The 20,365-nt window shown below is 34.6% G+C and overlaps 3 protein-coding genes across 4 annotated transcripts; 2 read left to right on the top strand and 1 right to left on the bottom strand.

Moving 5' to 3' along the window:
• Positions 1–295: 295 nt before the first annotated feature.
• On the top strand, positions 296–1,079 carry LOC127067116 (protein FAM177A1). The gene is made up of 3 exons (XM_051001687.1): positions 296–463; positions 534–662; positions 741–1,079. Exons 1-3 carry the CDS (start codon positions 353–355, stop codon positions 1,002–1,004), a joined length of 504 nt encoding a protein of 167 aa, XP_050857644.1. The 5' UTR covers positions 296–352; the 3' UTR covers positions 1,005–1,079.
• A 369-nt stretch (positions 1,080–1,448) lies between these two features.
• On the bottom strand, positions 1,449–5,701 carry LOC127067106 (uncharacterized). The gene is made up of 11 exons (XM_051001657.1): positions 5,429–5,701; positions 5,207–5,301; positions 4,974–5,128; positions 4,719–4,849; positions 4,499–4,634; positions 4,039–4,420; positions 3,430–3,965; positions 2,980–3,352; positions 2,546–2,874; positions 2,226–2,460; positions 1,449–2,131 (listed from the first exon to the last, which is right to left on the bottom strand). The coding sequence occupies exons 1-11, from the start codon at positions 5,505–5,507 to the stop codon at positions 1,769–1,771; spliced, it is 2,814 nt and encodes a 937-aa protein (XP_050857614.1). The 5' UTR covers positions 5,508–5,701; the 3' UTR covers positions 1,449–1,768.
• Positions 5,702–6,163: 462 nt separating this feature from the next.
• Positions 6,164–18,873, top strand: LOC127067103 (nipped-B protein). 2 transcript variants are annotated; one of them, XM_051001632.1, is made up of 3 exons: positions 6,164–6,666; positions 6,778–6,879; positions 7,672–18,873. In XM_051001632.1, exon 3 carries the CDS (start codon positions 8,089–8,091, stop codon positions 15,109–15,111), a length of 7,023 nt encoding a protein of 2,340 aa, XP_050857589.1. In that variant the 5' UTR covers positions 6,164–6,666; positions 6,778–6,879; positions 7,672–8,088; the 3' UTR covers positions 15,112–18,873. The 2 variants fall into 2 exon arrangements, with proteins under 2 accessions (XP_050857589.1, XP_050857590.1); XM_051001633.1 differs by lacking the exon at positions 6,778–6,879.
• Positions 18,874–20,365: the final 1,492 nt, after the last annotated feature.

Below are 20,365 nucleotides of genomic sequence, written 5' to 3'. Positions count from 1 at the left end.
GAAAAAGAAAAACACTTTCATATACAGGTTTGACACGCTTTTTAAATCTTTGTTTAAAAATGGCGCGTTCAATATTGATATTACGATTCATTAATCATTCTATTAATTGATCTGATATTATAATCTAATTGTTTTAATATAATAATAATTTCTTGAATAATTAGTATATTCGATTAGTGTATTTTGCAAATCATGCAATTAATTCAAATTACTGTGTAATACTATTATATATATCTAAATGTGTGTGTGTGTGTATGTATAGAAAGTAGCGCGGACATTATTTACTTATTATACGCATGCGTGAAGAGTATACATATGTTACAAGGACGTTGTTTCTGCTCATGACTAAGAAATGACACTTGAGACACTGTGTAATGTGTGTCAAACTATGGCGAACGAAGAAAAGAAGGAAAGTGATTTAAATGATGTGGTCTTGCAGGAGAATGTGGTATTCGACACGCAAGTATATGTTCAGATGTACCTCGCGAATTTATAGTGTTAGGTTATAATATTTATAAACGCACAAATTTTAGTGCAAAACTAATGCAAAAAAACGTCCAAAACGAATATTGCATTTTTCTGATGGAGATTTAGAAGAATATTCTTCAGAAGATGAAGTAGATAAGACGCAAGAAACTAAAGTTGTAGCTGAAATCGATCCGGTAATTAAACACGTATAATTTATAATATAACATTATCCATATTTTTCTTTTAATAAATATAAATTCGTTGATTCGTAGCATACTCTTAATTGGTTACCTTGGACTTGGTATAAAACAACCTGGGTTGGTACAAAAGTATTGGATGGTTGTGATTATCTTGGTGAATGGCTCGCAAATTTTTTTGGTATTACAACACCTAAATATCAATTTGAAATTGATGAGTTTCATAGATTACAAGCTCTAGAAAATGAGATAATTCATAAGAACGATTTAGAAATGGGTGGATGGAACAATCAGAACAGAAATAATTTAATTAATATTACAAATCCACCAAAGAATTAAATGTGTTTGTTTCTAACATATATACAATGTATATCTTATGTAAAAATAACTTAATATATTGTGTAATTTAACATATATGTGTAATATATATATACATTTTTTATTCATAATTTTATAAATAAATAATAAAAATTGTACATAAATATTATTTTAGAGATTCAAAGTATATATATATTTTTTTTAATGTAGATTTTACGACACAAAACAAAGTATTATAAGTATGTTATTAATTTTGATGAATAATATGATCACTTACCTATTTTAGAAAGAAATATAATTTAATCTTTTATTGTCATACTTGTGCACAGTACACGTATAGTGAATGAGTATGATAGTTATAAAAAATGTTAATTTTTATATAATTAATCTTACTTTAATTATATTAATTTATTTTTTATATGGTTAATAATGATTAGTATTATTTCAGACCAAAAAAAAAGTCGTATTATATTAGTAAATATGTTTATATTTAATTAAATATATGTTTATAACTTCGATTTTTTGTAGTATGGTCAATGAATACATTACATCTTGATAACTTATATTAATCCTTAAAAATGTTAATATGAACTTAATGATGAATTTTGCTGTATTAGAATTTACTGTAGTAAGCAAATATTTTTTGTAGATACTTGTAACTACATTTTCATATTTGACTTTATCTTATCTTGTAAATATTTACTACAGTCTTCTATAAGAGGAACTTCGTAACACATACATTTCGTAAGTAAACAGCAAATCTTTTTTCCCCAATTTTTAATAAATTATGTTTCTGGTACAAACCTATGTAAAGTACTAGTTAATACCAATAATGAGCTTTGAAGGCCTTGAGGTAAATGCCTTTGTAACCAAGAACCTTTATATTGTTCTATATGTGCTAACATTTTATTAGCTATGTCAGTTCTAAAGGTGGGTGGTAAATTGCACACTCCTAAATTGATAACTGCAAGACCCATGTTACTGTTAGGGTTAATACCCACAACAATTAGTGTTCGACCAATTTTACAAGCTGTGAGCATTAAATCAGCTGTTAATTGAAGTTCTTGAATTTCCATTGATGCAAATTTGGAGGATAAGTTTCCTTCATATAATGAATGAGAGATACGTTTAATCTGTTTTGTCATTTTCTGTTAAAGAGAAAAGATAATTTATTTTTTTTTTATATATAATATTCAATGAAGAAATTAATATTTTTTAAAGAAGAAATAACTCAAAACTTACAGCAAATAGATCAGCCGAAAGATATTCCAAATTGACATTATCGGGATCTGTCAATAATCTGTATAAAGTAGATCCACGATTGTCAGGTATTTGTTGCAAATCTTTTGCTGATTGATTTTTACTTAAGGTTAATACTAATGTATCTAATCTGCCTAATTCTAAAATTGCACTTCCAATCTTATATTCTGAATCTTGAAAAATGTGAATATCTAGTAATTTCGTAATATGTTTTTGCCTATAACATACAGAAGAGTTAATATTTTATTAATAATTTAATATAATAAAAGATAACATATTATAAATTGAAATAAAATTAATACCTAATTAATCCGGATACTTCAGGCATATCATAATTATCATCAATTCCTATATCTATATCTGTGCTTGAATTCCACGACATTCCTGCTGCTATTAAATATCCGATCCAAGCAAAAGGATGAGGAGTTAGATGATGACTTCCGGACCAATGAGCTACCACTATACCAATAGAATCTTGTTCAATAGCAGCTTTGATTGCATTTTTTGTATTCATATACGTAGATGCTGGACATCCTGCTAAACTATTGTAACTTGCTGTTCCTGAACTCGATAAAATATTACCTCCCGCTATTCTAAATGCTTCTGTCCATTCAGAAAAATCATAATCAGCCTGTAATATACATGCGTATATACGTTTCAACTTTTCAATTAATTTTAATATTTTAGGAAAAAAGAAAAAAAAAAAGAAGCAAAAATATTCACATATTTATTATACCTGAAATCCATATTCAACGAGAATAATATTTGAGGGAATGTAATGAAATTCTAATTTGGAATGTAATCCATTAGAACAAAGTAATAGAGTTGTGCTTGAATTCAAATTCAGAATGTGCCATAACTCTTGAAGGCACGAATACGATTTATATACCTCTGACATATCTGTTTCAATTGTTTCGTTTACAGACAAACTCTGATCGAAGTTATCTGGTTGAACTAATAAACTAGCCAATCTTGGTCCAACATGTACATAGCTCAGGCTAGGAAATACAGCAAGTAATTCTTGAAAAATAGGCCACATTTGTGTGAGATGATGTTGTCCTACATTGGAATCGACGTCCAATGTTGGTACTAAATCTAAATGACGATCTCTATATATAAAAAAAAATAATTTTATATTGATCCAAAAAAAAAAATTTTAAATAATAAAAAAATATATCAAATTTACCTGCAGTATCTATCTAGTGTAACCATTTCAGATTTAGTATAACAAAGTTGCCAGTCACAGGCTGATGTTAGTCTAGAGTAGAGATGTAAATGAGATATTTTTAATGATGACCATAAGTCAACCATGTGTAATAAATATTCCAGGGTAGGTATGCGACCTCTTGGTGAAATGTCTAACAATATTCCACGGTGTATAAATCTTGGTTCATCTTTTATGAGAACAGGTTCTATTTCGCATGTTTCAGATGTATTATCTTTTTTACTTAAACGTAATATTTGCACAAATGTGCATACTGCATAATGTAAGCCTGGTAGGCTTCCAGCACAAACTTTAATTGAGTTTTGAGAAATATGCAATTGATAGCCGTGAGAAACATTGAACAAATTTTTGTTCACTATACATTCTATTTTGTTTTCACTAGATAATTTCCCAGAGCTAGGTTGAACTTCACCTATTTTTACATCATGACCTAACTCCAATAAGTGTGTTCTGCTAACTTCCCAAACATCTAATATTCTGTGTATGGACTCACTGCCCTGTGTTGAAAAGTACATATCATAAAATTAATATGATCAAATTATTAATAAGTATTTCATTATATTTAGATACCTGTATAATGGATATAAAAAGTTCTTTGCCAATGACAAATGGAGGTGAAAAATTTTTAAGTTCATAGATAGTTTTTGGTTGTGGCCAAAGTAAGTAATAAATTCCTTCTTTTTCTGTAGTAGTTTTGTTAGGACTATCTTTTCCCGATTCTCGTAATGGAATATCGTATACTGGTTCAGAAGATTTATTAGATTCAATGGAGAGTTGGCTCATATTGCTTGAAATACTTTTTTGAGAAAAATTTCCTTCTGAAAACAATGCAATTGGACTATGCATAGCTTCATTGTCATTTGATGTAAAATTTGATAAAAATTTTTGAAGAAGGCCATGCAAGGTCTGTTTTCCACGGGAAAGATCATATGGCGTTTTCCCTGCAAATGTTCTATACGCAAATATATCTTTTAATATTATGTAAATATCATAACTGTGCAAAAAATAAGATATTATAATAAATCCTTACCCTTTTACAGCTCTTATAAGAGGATTTGCTCCAGCTTGTAATAACTCGTGACATATAGCTATATCACCACGATTTACTGCATCATGCAATGGTATAGCACCGCATCCATTTTCTGCATTTATATCTGCACCACGGTCTGTAAATGGGAAGCTGCATTTTTATATTATCAGTATTTTATATTATAATTAGGGTACATGTCATTAAGTATAGTTAATTTTACCAATCAAGCAGGTAATGACATCTTTATTTCCGTAACAAACTGCCCAATGCAGCGGCGTGTTTTTACTACCTTGCGAATCCCAGGAATTTACATGTATTCCTGCATCTAGTAATTGTATTACTTTCTCTATTCTGTAAGTGACATTACATTAATATATATATATAGTACATATTTTTTCTTAGTCCTTTACTAATATAAGTTTTATTTCTTTTTCGATTTGTTTTAGTAATTAATAAATACAAACAAGAAACGTACTCAGAAGCAGCAGTTGCTCTTAGCAATTCCTCAATATATATACGGCGTATGATATCGCTGGATGCTAAATCAACAGCATTGTGTCCATTTGCATTTTGTACGGCTGGATCTGCTCCACAACTCAACAAAGTTCTTACGATATCCGCTTGATTCGTCTAATACATAAAAGTGATTACGAAGTATCAAGGAACAAGATATAGCGATAAGAAAGCCGCATAATTTCTTCTAGATACCTTAGATGCATATGATAAAAAAGTTCCTTCTTCTAAGAGAGGTTGATTCAATATTTTTTCTTTTGTTATTCCTTCAGCCGTAGGACCATTTTCACCTACGTGTAATAAGTAAACGTAGAAATTTTAACTGATCAGTAAAAATAGGCTATGATATCTAATATCATTTAGCTGCATTATTTGAGTGTTCAAATACACTGTACATTACAATTTAGTAATACCTACATGCTTCTAAAATGGATCTGATAATATCAGTACGTCCATGTTCAATCGCCGTACGAATATTTTCACAAATGTCTTGCATCTCTGCTTCTTCTTATTTAATAATAACATTACATATTGCACCGCATCAAAATAAGCACTAAATTCCGTCAGTTGTCAGAAATCATACGAAGCGTAATATCGCGGTATAAGTTATCGCCCTGCTCGCAGGGGGGCCAAACTCATGGGAGACAGGAAAGATTTTAGTTACACTCTTATCGCCGACATGTTTCTTATTGTTGCTGTGCTCCGCTCCCTGGCGGTTGAATTTGAAAAAGGAATTGTGTAAATCGGAATAAACATGTAGTCTAGAAACATGATTGGTTGTCATCGAACAAGCATACTACGTATATACGATTGATTACGAATAAACTCGATATAAAGAAAAGTGAAACGCACACGTAGCTAAATAAACATTGATCTAAGCGAAATATTAAATTACATAATGTCATTAAATAGAGGACGTAAAAATCGTAGGTATTTCTATGAAATATTAGAAATAATAGTTACCTCGAAAAATTCAAATTCTTCCGCCATTTTGTATGACCTTCAACAGTTCCTTAAGGAATGATGAATTTAAAAGGGAAACTAATCAACGACATGATCGCTTTATTTACTTCGTTTGACCGACATATTTTGGAGGGTAGATTAATAAAGTATCGGTGTAAAGTTATAAATCGCTCACATGCAAACGGTTCGGTAACATTCGAAACGCGACGCCGTAAGCGCCGGTATACCTGTATCTCGGCTGTATCTACTACGCAACTTCCGCTAACTCGCTGCTGAGCAAAATGGACGCCTTTGTGTCTGTTTTCTTCGTATTCGCACTATAAATACTGTTTTCCCCGCGATGCACCACCTTTGACATGGCGATGTTTACGCGGTGCTGTGAAACATGTAAGTGAAAGTCGTGAGGTGATATTCAGTTCGGTGCATATCTTCGTGATCGCTGTAAAAGCGCAACCATCCAAGTAGGCCACAACCACGGATTGACAATTGAGTGGATATCGTCTACGGGGAAAAGTTTTTTGCTAAAAGGCTTGACACGGTCGAACGCAACGATTTGGAGGACGCGCAATAAACGGCTACACGTTTGTCTACGATTAAAATTGATGCTCACGCAAATGTGTTCACGCTGCCCGCCAAAATTATATTCCGCATAGTACATTCGGGAGCATAAATAATCGTCGCGATTGCTTGGGGTAAGGCAATTGATACAGAACCTCCTTACACATCAATTTTGTTTTTATAGACTTATCTGACGTTCAATGGATTTTTATATTGTCACTGATCTATTTAATTCTCTTCTTTAGAGGGCTTTCGCGTTCGTTTGAGAAATTCTGCTGTCTAAACATCATCCAGTGCTCATGTTATCATATGTATGATGTTGGATGGTAGACATCCAACGAAGAAAGGTAATGACTTAGATGGTATTACAATATGTTGCTATTGTTTTTCATTGATATTAATAATAAAGATAATTGAGATAACTAAAATGTTTTTAATAAGGCTAAAAAATAATAGCCTGGATAATATTATTTATTGCTATCGTCGATATCTTCCGTTCAATGTCGTACATATGAGATATTAGTTTATTTTTCTTAGCATTTTTCTTTTAAGCTATTGTCGTATCTTTTTATTATTTTTTATACATTTGTTTAACTGACTATATTATATAGGATATAATTATAATATTGTTTATAATTGATCGAATACATTTAGGAATTATTCTTGATCGTATTGATACGTTATGGCGTTATCATTCCTTTTGTTTTCAAAGTGTTTAGTGCAAATAAATTTATTTAGGAATTGATGATGTCATATTAATTGTTCTCGAGAAATAGTTAAAAAATTGTTTTGTTGTTATTTTGTATTTTCATAAATTTTCAATCATTGTGTCACTGTATTTAAATCATATTTTATACTTTCATTTTGAAAGATTAATGAAATGCATGTATTATTGATCGTATTTATAAAGTGTATGAAATAATGACATAATTATTATCTTATTTTTATTATTATTCTCATATTATTATATAGGTAAATTCTATGCATTAACAGAATCATTATAATTTTATAAGGTTTGGTATAAACAATGAATGTTTTTGTTTCTTATATTTCAAAATATAATATTATAATTATTTTATCAGCGCTCATTCAATATTTTTTGGTCAATAGCTTTAATTGAATAAAATTTTTTGTTATAGGACCAGGGATTGATAACCATGGATCGATTATTGGAGGACCCACGTGCTTCATCAAAGTTTGGTTGAAATCTTTTTTTACAACATGGGAACTTAAAAGAGACTTTGTTAAGTTCCCAATATAACTTTAGTGTTAGTGTTCTCTGACAAGAGTTAGATACTATTCTGTTTAATAGTAGAATGTGTTGGAAAGTTTAGGAAATGCAAGTACAAAAATAACAGCAATGATTAGTTTGGGTATATGTAGCAACAGTGCTGCATTTAGATACGTTCTGTTGTCTTACATCTATATTATATCGTGAGTAGAACTTTTATATGATGTTAGTGCAGTGCTTCATATACTGGATTGTTCTATGAAACCAGGGGGGACAAACAAAAACACTGGAATTGATTTTGAATCTATTTTTTGTCCAGGCTGTAATGCCAGAACAAATCAAATTCAAAATGAATGGGGTTATTCCGAGTGTGCCAATTACTACCCTCGCTGGTATCGCGAGTCTCACTGACTTGTTACCTGAAATGCCCCTACCAACGCCGCTGCCCCAAACTCTGACAAACAAATCTCTCCTGTTTCATCCAAGAGTGGCAGAGGAAGCACAAATATTGTTAAGTGTACGAGATGAAAATTTAGTGCCCCAGTTAATATTGTCCCTGTCACAAACTTCGTCGGACCATATTGAACTGAAGGATAATTATGCTAATACTGAACAACCCTTGGAATCAGAGCAGAATACGCCAGAATTGCTTAAAGCAATTCTGCAGATAAATCCACACGTGTTCAAAGGGCCTCAGTATAATTCTCCGAGAAATTGGTCTCAGGGTACTCAGCAGATGCATTCTAATCAATCACCAGCAAATTATGGCCGCTTTTCACCATCTTACTCGAATTCTTCAGGGTCTAGGCAAACGCCTCAAGGTAGTCCTGCTCATCCTGCTGCAGCTAGGACCGTACTCCCACCACCCAGTGGTATCTCTCACGCGCAGCATCCACGAATGCCAGTTACACCTCAAAATCATGCAGATATTTCACAAATGTCTCCTTTTGCCGTGCCTTCTCCATCTCCTAGAGGAAACGTTATGACGGAGCAAACGAGAACATCGACTACGCCACAGCATGTACAGGATGACTCCAATTGTATAAATCCTCTGTCGAATATAGCTCCCCAACCAAATATGTATTCTCCGGCTCATATGAGTTCACCTAATACACCTTTGACATCTTTGGGCAATGTAACGCCTCAGCATCACAACATGGCTGGTATGACGCCGCAACACAATATGCACATGACTTCTCCAATGCGTGCGAACATACCCGTTCAGCAACAGCAAACTATGAACATGCAACAGAATGTTTACGATCCAACGATGAATCAACAAGTACATCATTCGTTGCAAAGTAATGAGCATATGGATATTAATAGCAGTGTTCAAGCTAATCAACAGTTTTTACTTGATCCAGTAACTGGCCTTCCTGACATAGATTTACCGATAGAGAATATTGAAACGAAACAAAGCATGGATAATGCTGCACAAGATTTATTGTCAGGTTCACAGACCACGTCATATCCAAACCTTCATAACGTTAATGTTGTTAATACTTTAGATCCTACTAATATCATGCCAATACAGCATCAACAAAACAACAATTCCGACAAAATGTTAAAAATGCCCACTACACCAACAGAAAAAATGAAAGAACCTGTTGTTATGTTGAATAGATTATCTATAGAAGATCAGGCGCTTATGCAGAAGAGTTTAGCTGCATTCGCTGAGAAATCCCCCAGCCGTGCTGCAAGGATGGGATTAACCAATCGCGATGACACAAAGAGCGATTCCGAAAGCGAGGAAGAAATTGGTAAAAATAATAAATATTTCAAAGCGCGAGCAAAGGAACGTCAGGTTCAGAGAGAAAAAGAGAGAGCAGAAAGGAAGAAAAGCGAAGATAAAATTCGTAGAAGAAGAAGGATATTGGACGACGATGAAGAGGACGAAAAGAAGGAAGGAATATTTACACCAACAAAACCCAAAATAAGAAAGGTGGAGAAAAAACTAGTTCCAGTTCTGTCTAAGTTAAGTGTCGAAGAATTAATGGAAACTAACACATACCAACGATTTAATTCGACCATAGAAACCATTTTTGAAAATACAGAAGATATTGCAACCAACGCGGAGTTAGAAGAAGATGGTGATGTGCCTCCAGAACTACTTATTCCTAAATATCAGTTACACGATTTATGTACCGAAGCGGCAAAGTTGAAAGCTTTAGGAGCTATGGAATCTATTCCTGCAGACCGATTGGTCAGATTGCTAAATATTTTAGAGAAGAATATTCGTGACGGAGCACGAGTATCTCCGTTAGCAGATCCCGACGACGACGTTGACGAAAGTAGGCTGTGGATGCAGTTGGCTATGGAAAGGGTACAGCGTGCCGTAGACGCATCCCTAATATCGTTGCATATTATGACATCGAGCAATATGCCCAAGACAGTTTATTTGGAAGACGTAATCGACAGAATAGTTCTTTTCATGAAATTTCAATTGCAAAACACCATCTATCCTTCGTTTGACCCTGTTTATAAAATAGACACAAAAAACAAGACTGACAATTATAATTCTAGTGGACGTAAAAAAAGGGGCCATATGAAGGAAGTTCGCGAAAAGAGCATTCTTCAAGTTTATAACAAAATGCACGAACTGGTTGGTCTCCTTGCCGAATTATTAAATATTCAAGTGTTAACGGACACCAGTGTTCTTCACGCATCCACGTTAGGCGTCGCACCATTTTTTGTTGAATCCGTTAGCGATCTGCAACTAAGCGCTCTGAAGCTTGTCACCGTAATATTTACCAAATACGAAAAGCATAGAAGATTATTGTTAGATGATATTTTGGCGTCAATAGCGAGACTTCCTAGTAGCAAAAGAAGTTTGCGCACATATAGGCTAAACTCTGAGGATCATATACAGATGCTAACTGCGTTAGTATTGCAGCTTATTCAATGCGTCGTGGTGCTGTCGGACAGTGTTGTACCACAAACAAAAGGATCTTCGAAGGAAGAAGAAGAGAAGAAGGAAGAGAAAAAGGAAGAGAAAAAGATTAGTTACGTCGATGCCGATGTTTTGATTATAAATAAGTACGAGACCGCCACTAGAATAGCTGGTAATTTTTTAACTGTATTTTTAAACAAATGCGGAAGCAAAGGAGAAGAAATTGATTATAGACCATTATTCGAGAATTTTGTACAGGATCTATTAGCTACAGTGAATAAACCTGAATGGCCTGCAGCAGAATTACTTCTGAGCTTGCTTGGAAATTTATTGGTCGGACATTTTTCGAACAAAAGTTCGGATATGTCGCTTAGAGTTGCTTCCATTGATTATCTTGGAGTAGTTGCAGCTAGACTAAGAAAAGACGCGGTCAGTTCTCAATGCAAGTTGTCCACCATTGATCAGATTATAAGAGACATCAAATTGGAACAACAAAAGGATGCCGATTATGATCAAATCAAAGACAAGGAAATCATAGGATTGAGCGAGGACGAAGAAAGGACGGTCTTTCTACAGAAAGTACTATTAGATTATTTGGCTGTTAACGGAACGAAGGATTCAGCATTGGTATACGCTCGACACTTTTATCTGGCTCAATGGTACAGAGATTGTGCGGTAGAGAAATCACGCGTAGGACAATCAAAGAATAGTCCGACTAAGAAGACGCATAAGAAGAGAGCGAAGAAAAAGAATAAACATCACAGTAGCGATCAGGAAAGCGATTCGGAAGTTGAAGATCAGGACGCGGATGAAAATGACAATAACGAGCAGAAAAATTCGGAAGCTTATAGACTCATAGAAGAAAAAAAGAAGTACATTATTAGCAGAATTAGACCGTACAGTACAGGAACTAAGCCAGACGTTTTACAAACCTACATAGATTACAATTCGGCCGAACTAATTTCTCAATACCTTGCATCAAAGAGACCATTTTCGCAAAGCTTCGATCGTTATCTCAAACAAATACTTCACGTATTGACAGAATCATCTATCGCAATTCGAACGAAAGCTATGAAATGTTTAACGATGATCGTTGAAGCAGATCCAAGTGTACTTGCGAGAGTCGATATGCAACTGGGGGTGAAACATTCGTTTCTCGATCATTCTACATCTGTAAGGGAGGCAGCTGTCGATTTAGTAGGAAAATTTGTATTGAGCCGACCGGAGTTAATAGACAAATATTACGACATGTTGCTAGCAAGAATATTGGATACAGGTGTCAGTGTTAGGAAACGTGTGATTAAGATATTGAAGGACATTTGTATGGAGTGCCCAGATTTCCCGAAAATCCCAGAGATTTGCGTGAAGATGATCAGAAGAGTGAACGATGAAGAAGGGATAAGAAAACTAGTTATGGAAGTTTTTCAAAATATGTGGTTCACCCCTGTAAGAGAACGACCTACGCTTGATTCCGACTCGTTACTGAGAAAAGTAATGAATATAACCGACGTTGTCGCAGCTAGCAAAGATATGGGCCTGGAATGGTTTGAACAACTGCTGGTAAGTTTGTTTAAACCAAAGGAAGATAAGGACGATAGTACGAAAATGCAAACCGAACCTCCGAAGGCATTATTAACGGCATGCAAGCAGATCGTCGATTGCTTGATAGAAAATGTTCTTAGGTTAGAGGAAACTAATCTAGGTGACGTCGGTAAATCCGAAAAGAAAGGATCGTCACAGCGACTGGTCGCTTGTTTAACTACGTTATATCTCTTTGCGAAGATCCGACCGCAACTTTTGGTTAATCATGCGATCACCTTGCAGCCTTACTTAAGTTTAAAGTGTCAAACACAAGGGGACTATCAAATAATAAGCAGCGTTGCTCACACTCTCGAGTTAGTAGTACCGTTGATGGAACATCCCAGCGAAACGTTCTTAGCGCAGCTAGAAGAGGATTCGGTTAAATTAATTCTGCAACACGATAGATCGGTCGTAGCAAGTTGTTTATCGTGTTTAGGCTCTATAGTGAACAACGTCACGAGGAACTTTAAATTAATACGTGACTGTTTTAAAAAATATTATGGTCATCTGACGGAGTACAAATCGTTATACGAGAAAGATCCAGCGAATCCAATGCTATTGAAGTATAGGCCATTTTTCAGAAGAGCATTGTTCACAGTCGGCTTGTTATTGAGGCATTTTAATTTTACCGACCCGGAGGTCATTGAGGGTTTGGCAGAGAACATAAAGGATCAAGTCTTTGAAACATTAAATTACTTCGTCCATCAAGACAACGATGATATACGTCATTTCACTTTGTCCGCTATTGGTTCTCTTTGCATAAGACATTACGAATTCATGCTGGTCCCTGAATTGAAAGAGCTTTATCACCATTTGCTTACATCCGAGAACGCTCTGGTTCATATGAGAATTCAAGTTTTAAATAATATCGAGATATATCTTCAAGAGGAAGAAAAGAGAATGATAAAGCAGGATTTGGAATGGTCGAAGATGTCCAAGCAAGAGAATTTGAAGGAAATGGGAGATGTTTCATCGGGAATGGCCAGTACCGTCATTCAGCTTTACATTAAAGAGATATTGGAATCTTTCTTACATGCGAATATAAGCGTTAGACACGCTGCCCTGAAAGTTATACAACTGATTTTGACCCAAGGTTTGGTGCATCCTGTGCAAATAGTACCCTATTTGATTTGCATGAGCACGGATTGCGAGAAAGCCGTCAGTCACAGCGCGGACAAACAGCTGCAAGACATCGAGAAGAAGTACCCTGGCTTCATCCATATGAAATCACAATTTGGTATAAAATTAAGTTATCGATTGCAGAAAATTTTGCAGAATGATAACACTGTGAGAGGTATGCGAATTAAAGAAGGTGAATTTCCTGGTGCACTCAATGGTTTTCTATATACTATATTAAGAAATACGAAACAACAGAGAAGGGCGATCGTCTTGTCCTTTTTAAAACAATTCGATGAGAGCGCCAAGACAAGTTTATCTCAAATGTTATACTTGGCTGATAATCTTGCTTATTTCACATATCAGGTACAAGACGAGCCATTATTCATCATCCATCATATCGATATTATCATATCGATGTCGGGTACAAATTTGCTGCAGTCTTTCAGAGAAGCTTTGCTGCCTAAGGAAGGGGGCAGTCAATCGACATCGCATCATCACCATCATCATCATCATCATCATCATCATCATCAGCAGCAGCAGCATCAGCAGCATCAACATCACCAACAGCAACAACAGCAGCAGCAACAACAACAACAGGAACAGCAACAACAACAACAGGAACAACAACAGCAGCAACAGCAACAACAGGAACAACAACAACAACCACAACAACAACAACAGCAGCAGCAACAATTGCAGCAGATACAGCAAGAGCAGCAATTGCAACTGCAGCTGCAGCAGCACCAGCAACAACAACTACAGCAACAACAACAACTACAGCAACAACAGCAACAACAACAACAACTACAACAGCAACAGCAACAGCAACTACAACAGCAACTACAACAGCAACAGCAGTTACAGCAGCAGCAGCAGCATTTATTGTTGCAAGAACATCAGCGAGATCAGCAAATGATGCAACCACCTATGCAGCCGGTAGTTATGGTAGGATCGAGCGAGCAGCCTCGTTCAGAAAATATATTATCTCTGGTAGACGAGGAAGACGACGAAGAGGACGAAGAGACGATCTTAGCAAGATTACCAGGTGACACGACTTTGCTCCGGGAATACATCACAGCCAGTCAAGGTTTTCTCTTGCTCCTGACATTGAGGCAACATCTAAAAGATCTTTATGGTTTCTCCGATGCAAAGATTGGTCAATATTCGCCATCGGAAGCGGCCAAGGTTTATGAGAAAGCTGTGAATCGTAAGAATAATCTTTTGTTCAAACCTAAAGCGACGTTACAGAGGCTGAAGGAAGGTGTAAGCAATGCGGAACTCGATGCCGAGGGCAGAAAGAAATTGGTCAAGGAATACTTGGATTTTAAACAGTTAATGCTGAAATATGATCCTGAAGAACCAGACGAAGGAGAGGAAGGTGATACCAGCAGCAAACAATGTAACATAGATAACAGTCAATCACCAAGGATACCCAATCCCGAGATCGATAATAAACTGAACGAGAGTGCAGTAACGAGCAATTCTTTCGGAAATGTTCAGTTTCATCAAGCAACTATGAACTCGTCTATCGAACATTCGAACAACTCGATGAACTCAACAATAACGGCGTCGACTCCGACGTCTCCACGTGTACCCAAAGTTGCTATTCATCCGATGAATCCTGATATGAAGGAACATCGTAAGCATCGCGCGCACAAGACAGAAAAAATGAAGAAACATAAGAAGAAGAAGAGGAGAAGAATCTCCGACAGTAGCGAGAGTGGGGAAGACTATAGTGACCCTGATTTTCTAGTGTGAGTGCGGTGGTATCGGGACCTGCGTGTACATAGAGTCATATTCGGAGTTTTTAGAATATCAACGGGGCAAGGGACTGTTCTGGTATCTATATATATATATACATATATATATATACATACAGCATATATACATACATACATACACATACATATGAATGTAATTATACTTATATGTATATATGTATATCAGATCAGATGATTTTTATCGATGATACCAGTGCTGCTCTCTGGACGCTCATAAAGGCGCAGTGAACTTTCGTTAGGTGAAAAATGAGATGCTTCTGTAGAAGAGTACTGAAAGGATGTACTGTATAAAGTGAGAAAAAGTGAGTGATAGAAATAGAGTGTATGAGAGAAAAAGAGACAGAGAGAGAGAGAGAGAGAGAGAGAGAGGAGAGAGAGAGAGAGAGTGAGAGAGAGAGAGAGAAAGGGAGAGAGAGAGAGTGATGGTGGTGCTGTGGTTACGTGTGCGAAAAATATCTTCGATGCGAGCGATTACAATTTTGAAGCACACTCGTCGTCACATCGGCGAGATTAGAATTATATTATACTATGTTCTGCTAAAGGCATTAAATTTAGGATCTCTCTCCGATGTGAGACAAAGACGACCGGGTTGATTCGATCGAAAGTCGAGTCATTCTCTTATTTTTCATTGTCTCATACATATAATATATATTTTTAACGACGATCTTAAACATAACGATGATTACCAACGCTTTTTTTCTTTCTTTCTATCCTTTTTTTTTTATTATTTCATTCTTCCTTTCTCTCTCTCTCTCTCTCTTTCTTTCTTTCTTTTTCTACTTATTTAATTATTCTCTTATCTCGATCGATTAATTGTAGATGATTTATCGTCATTTCAGGAAGTGATGATCGGAATCAGCAAGAGTTACAAAGCTATTCCTGCTTTACGCATTTTTTATTGTCATATTTCTTTTTCTTTTTCTTTTTTTTTTTTTTCTTTTCCTTTCTTTTCTCTTTCACTTTAAATTATATAAATCTTTTTGTCAATTTTCGAATCTACCCGGGTCTTATGTCGTTTATAAAAATCGGTTCGTTAAAAATTCGACGCGTTATTAAAAAAGAAGAAGGAACTTGGTTTACAAGTCCGCGCATCATTTATTTTTATTTTCTTTTCTATGTGTGTATATATACATGTATAAGTATGTATGTATATATATATGTATATGTATGTATGTATGTATGTATGTATATGTATATATATATATATATATATATATATATATATATATATATATATAATTTTTTTGTTCGTATAAACTAATTGCAAATCAATGGCAGGTTCGTTCGAGCTCGGAAAATCAATTCGGTTTTGTCAATGGATCTCGTAAAGTCTACAATAACCGATCATTGTTGATCATTCGAGAAACGTCCGTACCACACCGAACCAAGTTCCCTGTCGAGAATCTAAGTACAATAGTGCGCTATATATACAAAAACAAAGATAAAGGAAGACGGAAGGAAAGGGGAAAGGAAAAAAGAAAAAAGGAAAAAAAAAAACAAAAAGCATTGCATCCGAACAAAATCTTCTGTAAATATTAATAAAATAATAAAACAACGTTGAGATACGAATGTTGGATTTAAAATAAAGAAAAAAGAAACAAACAAACAAACAAACAAATAATAAGTAAAAAGATAGGTCAGCGCTCGATACAAAACTGAAAAAAATAAAAGTGGTGAGCTTTCGTGTAGCGATTAAAAAGCGTTACTTTTACCATGAATTTACACTTTTTGTTTTTGATCGAATTCAAAATAAAGGGAATAATATAAGATCTATGAGGGGAGTCGAGAAGGGGATGGGTGAAAGGGCTATAGAAAGAGCGGGTAAGATAATAAAATACAACAAAATAAAATAAAATAAAGTAAAGTAAAGTAAAGTAAAGTAAAATAAAATAAAATATATAGGGCGGACCTGTTAGACTTGCTCCACATGTATAATAGAAGTGTGTAGTAAAACGCATTGCCTACGCATTATATAAAAAAAGAAGTCCTGAGGAGGAAGAAGAAAAAGAAGAAAAAGAGCAGGAAGAAAAAGAAGAAATAGAAGTAGTAAAAGAAGAAGAAAAAGAAGAAGAAGAAGAAGAAACACAAAAAAAAGAAACGTTGTTTGTAATATGTGTACATAAAAATTTCAAGTAAAGTATCTTATTTTCTTACAAACTATATAGCGGTGACATTACGAAGAATATTTAAGATTTTGTTGTAATATTAAGTATTTATTCAGAATTTCATGTTGTCCCATGATATATAGTTTGCTTTACGCGCACTTGTCTTTGGTCTATTCAAAATGGTATCGTTTTTATACAACAAGCTTAGAAATAACTACGTAGCAATCGACTCGCGTATTCTCGATGAAATAAAGGCGTGGAAAAAAAACTTTTGTCAAAACTATTTCGATGATATGATATGTTTATTAAGTATGTGAGAATTATCAGATTGGGAGTACCCTTCTCCTTTGCGAGGTGTGCCGCGAGATCGGCGAACGTTTTGTTTTCTTCGTCCCTTCGTGTCGGCTTCGAAGCGTTAAATTCGATTCGACGTTTTGATAAAAGAGAAAAAAAAAATTAAGGAAAGGAAATAAGATTCGACGGAATAAAATCAGTTTGAACGGATACGTATATTTCGTAGGAATAATGTTATACGATGAATAATATCGATAATTAATCGAACGAAAGAAAAGAACAAAAGAGGCAGCTGTGATGTTAGACGTAAGATGGAGGCAGGTCAAATATGAATTTCTTTCCTCCAGGATATTATAATTAATCTTTTTTATACATTTATAGACTAAAAAAATTATTGACACAAAAGAACGACGACGATGACGACGACAATGACAATGATAACGACGATGACGATGACGATGACGATGACGATGACGATGACGATGACGACGACGATGACGATGACAATAAAGAAGAAAAAAATAGCTTGATAATTCGGACGATCGAATTTCTCGCGTCGAAATGGACCACACACTGCGGACTTTCGTCTATCGATTAAATCAAACTCGAACACCATTTAGATGTATAATGTAATTTTCACGAGCGAACGTTCGAATATTAAGATAATAGATATAATCACGTGTTAATATATGTGATTGATCATATCTTAGATCATTTAGTCGCGCGTTGTTAGTATCCTTACGAAATACCGACACGAGACGGAGAAAATGATTAATATAAATCGATTCGAGCCAATTTCGTGGCTAATAACTTCGGCGATATCATCTCGTTATTATCGGACAATTTTTCAGGCTATCTTCTTATTATCCTTTTTTGTTTTTGTTCCTTCGAGAAAAAGCGTTCATTCGATCATTCAAAAAAAAAAAGAACGAGCGAATAAGCGAGCGAGAGAGAGAGAGAGAGAAAGAGAGAAAGAATGTGTGAGGATGCAAGAGCGAAAGTGAGAGCAAGAAAAATGGTATGCATTTATAAATAATTGATCTTTCGAAGCCTGTACATTTTTGCTCTCCTAAATATGGATCTAAATCAGTCCGCGCAACTTTGTTAACGAACGCATAATATCACGAAGATAATACTACGTTCGTCTTTGGTTACAATTAATTCGAAGGAAAAGGAAAAAAGTGAAAAATTCCAAAAAAAGAAAGAAAAGAAAAGAAAACAAGGAAGAAAGAAAGAAAGACAGAAAGAAAGAAAAGGAAGATGTCACGCTCTTCAAATTGGATCCCGGATGTGTATATTCATCTCTTATTCTCGTCAATAAATTTGACAGTAAACATAAATCACGAGGATTTATTCGTTTAAATCATAAGAAGAATACGCGTCGAGACGTGTCGAGATCATACGTGGATCGTATTAAAAAATTAATCGAATTATGTATCAACTTTGTGTTTCTTCTTTTTTTTCTCTCTTTGTGTCTCTTTTTTTCTCTCTTTCTCTCTCTCTCTCTCTCTCTTTCTCTCTTTCTCTCCTTTTCTCTCCATGATTTTTCTCATCGCATTTTTTGATAATTATAATAATATCCAAGAATTATTTCGATCGATCCACGTACGAATCTCAGATGTCTAATAGATGTACGATATTAATCGATCTAATCCATTTATTATCGCGCGAACCTCCTTTAAAAAAATGGATGTTTTCTACGAAGCTTTCTCCTTTTCGACGTTGTTTCGCGCAATCTAAGACTGTGTAAGAGAGGCGGGCTGGCTTTTGTAATATATAATAATGATTCTATATTAATTAAACCCGATATATGAAATCAGTAAGTAAATTAATCTATCTAATTGATCATTATCTAATTGAGTGTACGACGACAACGACGATGCCAACTTTGCGTTTCTCGAGAGAAAGAGAGAGAGTGAGCGAGAGAGAGAGAGAGAGAGAGAGAGAGAGAGAGAGAGAGAGAGAGAGAGAGAGAGAGAGGGGAAACAAAGTAGTTCGTACGTACGTATTTTTATTTTTATTTTTATTTTATATATATATATTTCATTTTTAGCTTTCTATATATAGTCTTATATTTTTCATGTCTATTTATAAATTTTCTTTCTTTCAAGCTTTGCTTGGCTCAGCCTTAAAGCAAAAAATATTATTATGTTTGCAATATATATAAGGGAAAGAAAAAGGGGGAGGGAGGGTGAGTGAGAGAGAGAGAGAGAGAGAGAGAGAGAGAGAGAGAGAGAGAGAAAAGGAGAAATATTAAAAATGAAAAAAAAGTGGCTTAGAGACTTTTTCCGAAGCGAAGCACTTTAGAGATATACTTGGTGAAAGTTCTCGATTATTAAATTCGACGATCGAGAATGAAATAAGTATATTTTCCTTTCAAAAATAAGACTCGCGAATCAGGATCTCAATGTCGAAATCTTAACCGTCCCCAAAAAAAAGAGGGTGCAATGCTTAGAGCTTAAGAGACGACGAAACAACGATAAGAAAAGAAAGGGTGGTGCTTTTATTAACTCTTCATTTCCTATCTTTTATCGTCTATCTAATCTAATCTAATCTAATCTAATCTAATCTAACTTAATGTAACTTAATCTAAGTCTGCATAACGTCACTTAAAGGATATTAGAGTTGTATCAGAGTTGCATTCAAAAATGTTCATGAGATTCTTTTTTTTTTTATTTTCTTTTCTTTTATTTTATTTTTTTTCCTTGTATCTGTATTCTTATATTTTTCTTTCTTCCTTTTCTTTTCCTTCCCATTTTTCTTTTTCTTCCTGTTGTACCTTATTTTAGTTTATCTTCTAGACAAATTAGACGAACTAGACACTGCGTTCGT

Source organism: Vespula vulgaris, chromosome 10 (assembly GCF_905475345.1).
Source record: "Vespula vulgaris chromosome 10, iyVesVulg1.1, whole genome shotgun sequence".
NCBI lineage: Eukaryota > Metazoa > Arthropoda > Insecta > Hymenoptera > Vespidae > Vespula > Vespula vulgaris.
Note: the sequence above shows the minus strand (reverse complement) of the source record. Positions and strands in the feature narration are given on the sequence as shown.

Excerpts from the sequence above, each read along its gene's own strand:
- LOC127067103 (XM_051001633.1), top strand. The coding sequence starts at position 8,089 with ATGCCAGAACAAATCAAATTCAAAATGAATGGGGTTATTCCGAGTGTG.
- LOC127067106 (XM_051001657.1), bottom strand. The coding sequence starts at position 5,507 with ATGCAAGACATTTGTGAAAATATTCGTACGGCGATTGAACATGGACGT. Across the intron at positions 2,875-2,979 it reads TCGTTGAATATGGATTTCAG|GCTGATTATGATTTTTCTGA; the intron begins GTATAATAAATA and ends TGTATATTACAG. Across the intron at positions 2,461-2,545 it reads GAAGTATCCGGATTAATTAG|GCAAAAACATATTACGAAAT; the intron begins GTATTAATTTTA and ends TGTATGTTATAG.
- LOC127067116 (XM_051001687.1), top strand. The coding sequence starts at position 353 with ATGACACTTGAGACACTGTGTAATGTGTGTCAAACTATGGCGAACGAA. Across the intron at positions 464-533 it reads ATGTGGTATTCGACACGCAA|TGCAAAACTAATGCAAAAAA; the intron begins GTATATGTTCAG and ends CACAAATTTTAG. Across the intron at positions 663-740 it reads TTGTAGCTGAAATCGATCCG|CATACTCTTAATTGGTTACC; the intron begins GTAATTAAACAC and ends GTTGATTCGTAG.